Source organism: Nuphar pumila, chromosome 10 (genome assembly GCF_984573655.1).
Source record: "Nuphar pumila chromosome 10, dmNupPumi1.hap1.1, whole genome shotgun sequence".
In the NCBI taxonomy this organism is placed as follows: domain Eukaryota; kingdom Viridiplantae; phylum Streptophyta; class Magnoliopsida; order Nymphaeales; family Nymphaeaceae; genus Nuphar; species Nuphar pumila.
In genome coordinates, this window is record NC_143258.1 from 110,431,071 (window position 1) to 110,443,220 (window position 12,150).

Sequence of the window (12,150 nt, forward strand, 5' to 3'; positions counted from 1 at the left end):
TCTTTATTAGTCATTAATAAAGAGACATGGGGACGTCCCACCCTCTTGAGTTATAGAGTTCATCACAACCATCCAATTGCCAAGTGGCAAATTGGATCCAAGTGGGGCCCACATAGGAGCATCCCTCCCTAAGAGTGTCATAAGCTATATTATAGATCCAAATGGATTTAATTTAAAAAATATCCAAGATCTATAATTAAAACCATATTTAATTTCACATTATCAGTAAATTATCATTTACTTTATATTTATTCTCTAACCAACATATTATTTATTTTCACTTTCACCTCATTTGAACATTACATTAAACAAGAACATTGAATACAATTTAACATTAATTAAGAATAAATTCATCATTAATTCGACCAAATCAAGAAAGTCAAAAAAAAATAAAAAAATAAAAAATTCTAAGAAATTCAAAAATTGCATTCAATCCATTATTGCACAAAAAATCAACTTTATTCACTTTTATTTCAGAGAAAAATGTGATATGTTACATTAGGTCCTGGTAAGTCAAACTCACCTGAACGTAAGCTTGAACACTCGTTGGCCTCCCTTGACCCAAACTGAATCTAGTAAACCAACCCAACTCTTCACGATGTGAACTACAAAATTTAACTAAACTTTCCTAGATCAGATCTCCCTCATCCGACCTGATATAACCCTGCAATTTTAACTATAGGTACTCCAGAGCGTTCTGAACCTACCCTCCAAAAATTAGCCTTAGAACCTAACCCAGCTAAGAGAACCGACCATTTTACTAAACTCTGCCAAACCTAAAATTCAGTCGAGACCCGATTTTATATGGTTTGATCTAGAGCATGTAAATCCTTTAGTTTTGCTTTTTAGTCAAAACATACTTTCATGTGTCCCAAGCCTCTTTGTAAAATCTTAGAAATTCACCCATCATATTTTGGGCATTCTTGATTTTTTCTTGAAACCTGTCAGAGTCAAACAGAACCTGTTTTCTGCTTACCCGATTTTGACCAACCTCTCTTGTGTTAGAACCTAATCTGAACCCACTTAAACCCGGCACAAATCAGATGGTGCAGGCATGCGCGAAGTCCTTATAAATTCTTGTAGTGATAGTTAAAGCATTTGCTACAGTCGCTTGAACATACAATCCAGTAGAAGGCGCTATTTTTTTAATCAAAATTTATATATAATTTACCTGCTGAAAAATGTGTTTCACGCACTTCATTTAGTAGAAAACAGGTTTTGAATCATGAGTTTGCAAGATGCACGGGGAGTTTTTCAAGGAGCATAAAAAATCAGCGGCCAACCATGTAAACAAAATTATGATTAAAAAAATTTATATTTTTATGTCGGAAAATTTATTATTGAAGGTGTGATGTCTAGCAGACAGATTTTGCTTTGCTGAACACATCTTATGAGGGTAGATTGAGTAGATACAACTCGCATTTATGATTTTCCCAAAGTCATACGCCCATAGAGATTCACAAGTTAAACTATTGTTTCTTAGTTTTGCGTATAAGAAACTACTTACCATTTTTTCTCTATCTAGCAAGGTGGGACCATACACCGTTGATTCTTCGAAACTAATGTGCAAACATGCTTCTCAATTCTCATCCTCAAGAGCCAATCAGATGACTCAACATTCCCTACTTACGTACTACTCTCATATTCCCGTTCCAGTATGTACACATACGGAGTTCTTAGCATATCAAATTTACAGATTAAGTAGCAAACCAGATAATCTCAAGCAATCAAGAGTTACTGGAGCTCAAGGTTAAAAGAACGCAAAAAAAAAAACAAGGAAAAAAAAAGAACTCATATCAGAATTATGTTGCAATGGTGACGGTTGAACACAGAAGATACTGTTCAATCTTCTGCAACTTTAGACATACTTGCTTCATGTTTGGCCTGTCGTCCTTACAGGGAGCAAGGCACATGAACCCCAATTCAGCCACCTCCTCGATCGCCTTCCTCGTCGCCGTACCGTCATCTGTGACCACCATAGGATCAATGATTTCCATCAGCCTCCCGCCTTGCATCATCGACATGGCGAGATTCGCCAGGTTGATCTCTCCCCTGTCAACAGCACTGTAATCCAATGCCTTCTTCCCCGTTACAAGCTCCATAAGCACAACCCCAAAGCTGTACACGTCGCTCGTCTGCGTGAGCCTAAATGACCGATAGTACTCCGGATCAACATAGCCGAGCGTGCCCTGAGGAGCCGTCGAGACATGGCTGGTTCCTTCCATGTCGCGCGACAGGCCGAAGTCGGCGAGCTTGGCCGAAAGATCAGATTGAAGAAGAATGTTGCTGGACTTCACATCTCTGTGCACCACAGTTGGTGTGACATGAAAATGCATGTACTCTAGTGCATGAGCCGTCTGTGATGCTATCTTTACTCTTGCTTCTAGTGTCATATGCTTTCCACTGCGTGCTCCATGAAGGTGATCTGCCAAAGTACCATTGCTAACATACTCGTAAACCAGCAAGAGGTCACGATCAGCCTTGCAGTAGCCCAAGAGAGAGACCAAATTGGGATGCTTCAGCTTGGCCATTATCCTGATCTCGTTGTGGAATTGGTTCAACGTGTTGATTTGGTGCATCATTCGTTTCACGGCGACGAGGCAGCCGTCGTTGAGATATCCTCTGTAAACGCATCCGTATCCGCCGCCGCCGAGTATCACGGATTTGTCGAAGAAATTCGTCGCGACTTCGAGCTCTCCGTAGGAGAATGTGGGGAAGTGATCATCTTCAATATCCTTTTTTGGTTTCTTGAGCGTATCATGATCAGGTTCATATTTGGGACCGATGGTAACGTCTTGTAGCTCGTCTGGTGTAATGGGGGAAGTTCTGATTCTGCGGAAGTGGAGTGTGGCGGACATGGCTACCAACAGAGCTACCACAAATACCAAACTAGCGCCTGAAGTTTTAACAAGAACGACGATGCATCACCCAGGGAATAAGATCCGCGACATATGATGTACGATCCTACCTCGATCTTAGCTGTCCAACCCGTGCATCTGAATGGCTATGATTAGTCCACATCTCAGGTGAGATTTGTAGACTAATCCTAACCCATTGGTTGGACAGGTAGAATCCACATATAGAGAATCTCATCATATGCCGTATGACGGGATCCGTGTTCTGGCGAAGGTAGATCAGGTGCAATCACATTCTACACTTTGAGTGTACTGCTGCACCTGGTGATGAAGGGCAGACCAGGTGCAGAGGCACACTCAAAGTGTGGAATGTGATTGCACCGGCAGGATCAGGTGCAGCGATACACTCGAAGTGTAGAATGTGATTGCACCGGCAGGATCAGGTGCTATGCCGATGCACGTTGAAGGTGATCAGGTGCATCGGCACATGTGATTGCACCTGATCCCAACACGATTCGGACAAATAAAGCAAAGCCAATAGTTAAATTTGGGTGCATGGGGAGAAAGAGTCAACATACAGATAAGAACGATTCGCATCGACAAACTTCGAAGTCCCTCAGAACTCGTAGCACCCTGGGCCTCCAACTTTGCCCCTGCAAATGCAAATAAAGTAGTTGAATTAGCAGCAAGAAACAATTGAATGAAAGGGTGACACTTCTTATTTTTTCTTTTGCTTTATTGTTTTTTTGCTTTATTTTGTGTTATGTGTGCGTCTTGAATTCTTGGTTCCACTGGGTTTCATGACCAGATTTAACAAATTTGAAGAAAACCTTGAAAATAAATTTTTATTAACGTTTGTGGTGGTGGTGGTGGTGGACTGGAGTTCTTTTTTCCCGAGACTTCAGCTTTTGAAGAATAGGCTAAGAATTTTTTTTGTGTGCATGGTGGTATCAAAGTTTATTTTGTTGAGAATTCTTTATCAAAGTTTATTTTGGTGAGAATTCTTTCTTTTTAGTTGTAATCGTTTATTTTAATAGCGGATTTTTTGCTCCTCTTTTGGCTGTGACCATAGGCCAAAAAGTTGAACCACCAAAATTTAATGCTTCCTTCTCCCTCTTTTTCTTAATAGCGTCTCCATGTTTTACTTCCTTCGTTTGGTTGTGAGAACCAGTGTTGTAAGTATCGGTGAGTATAGTTAGAAAATATGCTGTTTTTTAATAAATATAAAAATAAAATTAATTTTAATATTGTTTGAATAGTATTTAATAGTTTTAACACATGTCACGTTCTGATTGACACATAATATTTTTTAATTATTTTTTAGCCGATTCAGCACGATTCACTTGAGAAACGGTATTGGTCGATTCACCTAAATCGTTGGCCAAACGATACATGTCCGATTCCGATACTGACAACATTGGTGGGAACATCTTGTACAAAAATATTTTAAGTGGCCCGAAACGTAAAAAAATGAATTGAGAGAGGGGGGGAGGGGTGATCAACACATAATATTTTTAAATATGTCGCAATATTTTGTCACCTATTTTAGACCTTCAAAATATTACAATATTGGTTAAAAATTTATCTTTTTATTAAAAAGTTCCCTTATGTCTTAAGGACATGAGTTCACGGGCATGCTCTCCAACATATACCCCTGACATGTGCGGACATTATTTTAATATCTTCAATAATTATTAATATTATTATAAATACTTTTTACACATTAATATATCAAAAATAAATTTTTATTGATTAAATTTGAAAATTTTCATGCCCTCGTGCGCTATTATTCAAGCAGTTGGAATTCACTGGTTGGGTTGTACTAGTATCTTTATGACATAAGTTCACGTAAAAATGCATTGCAATATATTTTTCATGTATTTTTACTGTTTATTTGAAATGTCAAGGTAATGATGATATTTACTGCTCTCCTCAACTTCACATGCTACTGGCTACTCACTCATCACATCAAATTTTCATTACAATAAATGCTAATAAAGGGGTATTACAGTGCATTTACATTTTTGGATCAGTATGGGCAGGTTGGAGAGAAAGCAATAAGTGTTGTACTACACAAAAAGAATTTACGTTATCATAAAAGAAATCTTGATTTTCGAAATGACGCGAAACTCATCCAAAGTTTTTATATCCTTAATCAATTTAACTAACAAAGTAGAACAGCGCATTATTGTTTTAGTCATATTTAAAAGTGTTTATTTTTACTGACGTTTTCTTGATAAAATACAATAAATAAAATAAAGTTGAACTGACATGACGCAAATGGGTTTTATTCTCAAAAAAAAAAAAAAGACAATCCATGGGTTTCACTCATCCTCAAGGTCGTCCCTATTTTCATACCCTCTCCTTGAGATTTCATTGATACAAGTTGATTGAGCTCCGTAAATATGATCTATATCATTTATTTAGTAGAGATAGAAATTTACTATTTTTAGTTTTGGATCTTTCAAACCATATTTCCTGGAGATCTGAACTCATTTTTTTTAATCCTTCTGTAAAAAGATTCATTCACTTCATAAAAAATTATGAAGTAGAACCAATAAAGAGTTCTTTTTTATTCATTTTTTGAGTTGAATACCTCGTTCAAATTTTTTTTTTTTTATCCAACCCATAAGAATTCATAAAAAAGGCAAATCCCTTATGATACACCAGATCAGGTGGGTCAGATTTGTTCAAAACAACTTGCATCATAAGAGTGGCATGAGTATGAGGGATGAGTGAAAACGAAATGGACATAAATGACATTCACAATCATTTTATTTTATTCTAACACTCTGTTTATTTTATTTTTTTCCCATTTTTAATATTTCATAAAAGATTGTCATTTTGAAACTGGTCACTGTGCTCTTGACAGCGATTCGTTGCCAAAACTTCACAAAAAAGCCTTTTATATTTGTTTTTTTCTTTTTCTGTCAATGTATCACCGACCCTATATATTTGACCGCCTGTCAGAGCGAAATGATTGGCTCGAGCATCGCTAGAGAAAAGCTGCCTGAACAGTTCTTGATCTGCCTTCCTACCAGGAGAAGGTTGGTCCACTGAGACCTAATCAAACCAGCCGAGCTCGGGCTGTTCGAACTCAGATTCACCTACAGTCAGACACTTTTTTGGCTCAGCTTCTCTAGCTTGAAATTCTACGAGCTTAAGCCAGAGCTTATATGAGCCTAAGCTGGCTCGTTTTACAAAATGGTTTTTTATAAGGTCCATAGTGAAAACGAAACACCTAACCTTTTGGTTACAAGCATACGGTCCAATCACTTTATGTTACTTTTGACATAAATGATGTATACATACTATATATGTTCATCCACACGAGCCTAAACAAGCCAAGCCAAGCCAAACACCTACTGTTCATGCTGGGCTCACTTATAACGAGCTGCTCGTAGCATTCATTGAGCTCAATTGATGAACCCAAACGAGTTTCATCCGAGGCAAACCGAGCTGAGCACTGAGCAGCTTGATTTGTTTACCAGCCTTGATTGGGATTCATGGTTCCCTAAAAACACCAGTATATAGGCAAATCAAATACGGTTTGATTCATAATCACAAATCTCATCGAGATTTTGAAAACATTACAAATACATAGAATATTTTTAAAGGTTGCTATTATACAATAAAGTTTGAAAATATCAAATTTCTATTACAATTACTAACATGAAAAAATGTGTTTTGTAAAGTTTATATATTCGTACTTATATATATATATATATATATATATATATATATATATAACACATTTTTCCCAAGAAAGAAAAAGTTGCCATCATATCGCAGCATTTTTCATTGTTGATATTTTCTGGAGAACAAGATTTGTGACTATGTTGCTGTTTGACTGAACTCCAACCCAAATCCTCAACTCCCAACAAAGTAACAGCTCTATTTGGGAGCTGGGAATACCAAGGAAGAGTTTATGCATCTGAAAAAGTGGAAGCTATCAATTTTCGGAATTAGCAGTTACCATGTGGTTGAGCTAGTAGTTACCAAATCCAGTTTTGAATGCATATACACAAGAGAGACCGTCTCACCACCTTTCTCGTTTCCATAAATTGACTACCTTCTCAACAACGTCGTTTAGTTTGACCAAATTTAGACCCAAAGTTGCAACGTTCCCGATGATAACAGGTTTCTCGTTGGAAAAAGCTGTAAGAGGATGAGAAATGCGTTTTCCAAGAAATTACTTTGGAATCCAGAAACACTGCGTTTATAAAAACAGTTGAGAAACGCAAAAAAGAAATTTATGGGAAACATGTTTCCCAACTAAGAGAAACGTGTTTCCTATTCTATGGGAAGCATGTTTCTCTTGCATTTCCCTTTTCTGGGATACATGTTTCTCATGTTTAGGTATCACGACTTTTTCTTTTTTCTTAAACTCAGTTCGTTTCTTGACTCGTTTTTCGCGTTTTCTGTTTCACATGCGCCTGAAAAACCTTATTTTTCCGTTTGTGGCAACCTTGTTGTCAAAACAGAGGTTGCAACATTCTCACTTTTCAAACGCAACCCCAAGCGAAAATTCCAATTGAAAAGCCACAGCAACAACAACAGAAAGGAAAAGTTGCTCACCGAGCGTGACGTTGCTGGGGATGGCCTTGACGGCAGCAGCAGCTTTAGAAGTGTAACACAGGAAAGGCTTGCCCGGGTCGGAATTGTTGAAGCCACAGAACCCTTTCTCCCTCCCCACGCACTCCCTGCACCTACTGAACCTATCGTCCGTCTCATTCCACCTAACCTTGATCCCGTTCTTGATGAGGTCGTTGAGGTTGCTGAGGTCCGCCAAGATGTCTCCCAACTCCAGGAACTGCGCGATCAGATCGCAGGGACGGCAGGGGAGCCAGCCAAGCGTTGTCTTGCAGTTGGTCATGTTGATGGCCGCCGGCCTCGCCGCCCGCTTGCTGAGGCTGAGGAAGAACGGGGAGCCGCCGAAGTCGAGGAACGACGACTTGTTCTCCTTGATCTGGCACAGCTCCAGGATGGGGTGCTCGAGCGCCAGCCTGAGCGCCACAGTGGCCGGAGGAGGAGGGGATCCCGGCGGCGGTGGTGGTGGGTCCAGAGACAGCACCTTGAACCTGTGACCGTTGATGGTGATGACGGGGAAGGATCCGAGGGACGGGGGGCACTCCAGCTGGAAGTAGGGGTGGCCGCAGCCGGGAGGGGAGGAGGGTGCGAAGGGGAAGGTGAAGTTGACGAAGGGCGGGCACGGCTTAGAAGCCGCCGCGGTGCATGACTCGTAAGAAACTGCGGTTGATTCTACAACAAGTCCTGCTGCAGCGCCGATGGTCAAGAAGAGAATAATGAGAACGGAGCAAGCTTGAGGAGCCATGGTTGAGAAGGCAGAAAAAAAAGAAGACTGATCTTTGTTTTGTGTTTTTATGTAGTTGGGATGGTTGTTGTTGGAGAGAGGAAGGAAGTGAGATAAAATGGTGGTGGAGGACGCATTGATGGAGAGTGGGGGACCGGTGGACCTGCTACTTGGACGCATTGATGGAGAGTGAGACCCTCCTCCTCCTCCTCCTGATCCATTGAGGGCGTGTGAGTTTGGTGCGCATGGAATTTGTATGAGCGCATTCAACTGCGCCGAACGGCTGTAAATTTTCTGCCGCGTCAAAGGATGGTCAAGGGAGTCTTCAATGGCTCACTTTGTAACTGTCAAGGATACATCTTTAGATAGAGATGAGAGTTGTGCTAAGCCTAATGAGCTGACTCCTCAGAAGGCTCCTATCCGGAATGGATACATCAGCCATCTTATGAAGAATCCAAGCAAGAGAGAGAGTGAACACACCAACATAAACAATTGGATAAGGTTGTTGATGAGATCTCTCTATATAAGTTAAATGTCAAGAAGCTGGAAATGTAAAAAGTTCTACAACACACAAATTGGTTTCTGATGAGAAAAGACGGGCCGAAGGAAAATCGTGGGATGAGTAAGACTCTCCCAAAATCGTGTACTCTGTAAATCTATAAATATTTAATAGAACCTCTCGTCTCAGGTGTGTAAAAGAAAAGAGATTAAGAGAGAAACCTTTTAATCATGGACGCAGATTCTCCCTGGGTCTAACCACGTTAAATCCTATTTCTTGTGAGTGTTTATGTACGATAAATCCATTTTAATATGGTATCAAAGCTCAACTGATCGTGCATGTGGCTTGTGAGGAACTGCCTTCATAATTGTCTCCCTTAACAAGTGTGTCAGTCTCTCTCTTTGTTTCATTGTTCAGAACGGTTGAAATCAACAACTCTACATCAGGAATTTCCCTTTTATTCTTGCTCCAACCATTCTACTAAATGTTGAACCTAGTGGGTTTTTGTAGATGGATCAAAATGCCTTTTGGATGAGTTTATTATTGAACCAAACAAAGAGGCTTAGAAAAACCCTGAGTTTGAGCAATGGGAAAGAATAAATCAACTTTTGCTAAGTTGGATCTTTTCATCATTGACTGATATGTCAGATGAATTTAATGCTACTTTTAAAAAATGGCATATGGAGTCTAGTTGCTCCTAAATCTTCTACTCTACTAATGTCATTGGGTACAAATCTAAGCAGGTTACGTATTCTCACCCGGAACCAGGTGCGTGTTCTCGGGTCTGAATGAGCGCCACGTATGTAAGCACATGGGATTCATTTCCCCGTGTGTGTCTGCATCACTTAGCATCGAAGTCCGATGCGTTTGCAAAGACTAAAGTATCTTTTCCCGCCATTAGCACCATGAAACGACATTTCGAGTAATGTACCAAAATCTCCTCCAGCCAAAAAATGAAGGATAACCTTTTGTTTTCACCCTAAGCAATAACTCTGCTTGAAGAGTCTCAACCTTGAAATATGTCACTCTCTACATTCTGGATCACCCTTATACCTCCAGAGGAGCACCTTTTGTCATTGTCTGATGTCGTGGGAGCACCCTTTGTCGTCGTCTATTACCGGAGCACCTTTTACCGTCGTCTGTTATCGAACCACCCATTATCGTGCAATTGAGGATCTACCAGATATTAAATCAACAAGAGCAGATTCAAAAGTATACTCTGCAGAAGTTCTGACAACAACTCTGTATTAGGGGTCAGATCCCACATATCCTTTGCAAGCAAACGAGCTCATTCGTAATGGCAGCTCACTGCACCATTCAAATAGATACAATTTCTCAGATGTTTGTTATGTTCAATAATGTTTCAATTGGTGGTTGTACATACTCATCGAAGAGAAATAATTGAAGATCTTTATAAAGAATGGGTTTACCCTACCAAAGGAAAGGTGATTCAGTTATTTGTAATGATCTTCGAGTTATTATTTACCATGCCAATAAAAATAATGATTTATAGTATTAGCATGTTTTAATGCAATTCATACAACAAATATCATAATAATTGACACTAGCAAACACATAATATCTATTTACAATGATTCATACTTCAAATAATATACAGTGAGTTTAATAGAAATTGCTAACTGAGCAACGATTTGAACACACACATCGATGTACATATCGCATAATATACTACAAATCGATACGATAATTCAGCATAATCGCTTATTCATATTACAAATCGATATGATAAACGTAAGTATTGTTATGCCTCACAAACCCTGGACAAGAACAATCGTGATAACTTCATAAATCATAAATACAAATCGTGAAACTTGATCCATCAAATATAGAATGACACATATTTTGGTAACAAAACCAAATAGACATGATTTATGATTTATGAGTTATGATTTATACGTTTAAAGCAACAATGATTTATACATTTAACGCAATAGCGATTTATGATGTATAAAGTTACCAAGATTTGTACTCAAGTTTGCTAAATCATACAACGAGGTTTATTGTTGAAGCCCAAACGGTACAATAATATGTACTTATGAAGGGTGTGATTTATACATCGATTTGTAAGTTTGAAGCAGCGATTTGTACGTTAAAATTAGAAACGATTTATATGTTTGATGCAATAGCGATTTATAATTGTTGATAATAGCGATTCACGTGACAACTATTTAATTATAGGTATGATGCTTTAAAGCGATTTCTTTAAAAATCCCTAAAGGAGCAACGATTTGAACACGTAAATGACCACCTCATGTCCTTACAATTATTATTCCTTACTCACAGGTTTTAATTACATACTATAAGTATCTAACCCTAAACAATAAACTCTAACTATAAACCATAAACCATAAACCATAAACCATAAACCATAAACCATAAACCATAAACCATAAACCTAAACCCCATGATTCTTTCTATATATGGTATGGGTTTAGTTACGACATTATCCTTTCATACACTAATTTTACATAACCATATAGGTTTCTCATTATATCAAAATTTAAATTATAACTCTTAATGTGCAATATCGTATTTAAACAAATATATCATATTGGGGGTCTCTCTTTCTTAGTTAGTCATGGGGTTCTTATCATAGAACATTATCATATTCTCATTTACAATAGTAAAGTATTATAGATTTTATCAACTCATGGATCAATGATAAAAATATGATTTGCCAAATATAGTAAATACTCTCACTTTTCAAAACTTTTACTATAGTTAATACTCTCACTATCCATGTGCATCATCATCACATGCAACATGCTTAAATATTCATCAAGTTAACCACCACCTGATCATTTTAGATCGATATATATCCATATCCAAGTAATCATAATTACTACTAAAAGTATAAATAATACCATGTTGCATATCATGCATAAAGCTTTTAAGGCATGAAAAAAATATTCATTCATGCATTCATAAAACAAACCACAGTGAGTATGACTTATAATAGTTATTTATCATCATATACAAATAAATATTCATACATGCATGTATAAAATTATAATTCAACTTTCACTTTTCCAATGCATTGCATTTAAGCAATATGTTCATTAAGTCATCACAAACAAGAAGCAATTTGCACATGAAGTAAAGTATAGCATAAGTCCTCATATCTATATCCAATTTAGATATGCACCAGATCCATATCAAATAAGAGTTATCCTATTACCATTTGAATATAACAAACATGATAAGCCAACTCCAAGGATTTAAACATATCAAATATGATGATAAGTAACTTAAACAATAAGTATGTTAACATACAAGTTCAGATCCATTACTAAATCTACAAAAAAATTTATATCCAAATCCATTTGATTTATGTGTCCATATCCAAAATTGACGTGAGATATTATCATCAAGTCATGCAAGCTTAAATAACTTATACAAAATCATGTATTAAAGAGACTTGACCATAATACAAATTCATATTTATGTGTGTCAAATTCAAA

At 37.8% G+C, this 12,150-nt stretch overlaps 1 protein-coding gene across 1 annotated transcript; it reads right to left on the bottom strand.

Annotated features, from left to right (window-relative positions):
- Positions 1 to 1,592: 1,592 nt before the first annotated feature.
- LOC149827891 (LEAF RUST 10 DISEASE-RESISTANCE LOCUS RECEPTOR-LIKE PROTEIN KINASE-like 1.5) lies at positions 1,593 to 8,250 on the bottom strand. Its single transcript, XM_090019715.1, has 3 exons — positions 7,434 to 8,250; positions 3,434 to 3,508; positions 1,593 to 2,896 (listed from the first exon to the last, which is right to left on the bottom strand). Exons 1-3 carry the CDS (start codon positions 8,188 to 8,190, stop codon positions 1,803 to 1,805), a joined length of 1,926 nt encoding a protein of 641 aa, XP_089875841.1. The 5' UTR covers positions 8,191 to 8,250; the 3' UTR covers positions 1,593 to 1,802.
- Positions 8,251 to 12,150: the final 3,900 nt, after the last annotated feature.

Bases quoted from the DNA above. Each gene is read 5' to 3' on its own strand.
- LOC149827891 (XM_090019715.1), bottom strand. From the start codon at position 8,190: ATGGCTCCTCAAGCTTGCTCCGTTCTCATTATTCTCTTCTTGACCATC. The intron at 3,509-7,433 runs GTGAGCAACTTT...TTGCATTTGCAG, and splicing joins CCCCAGCAACGTCACGCTCG to GGGCAAAGTTGGAGGCCCAG. The intron at 2,897-3,433 runs GTATGTTGACTC...TTAAAACTTCAG, and splicing joins GATGCGAATCGTTCTTATCT to GCGCTAGTTTGGTATTTGTG.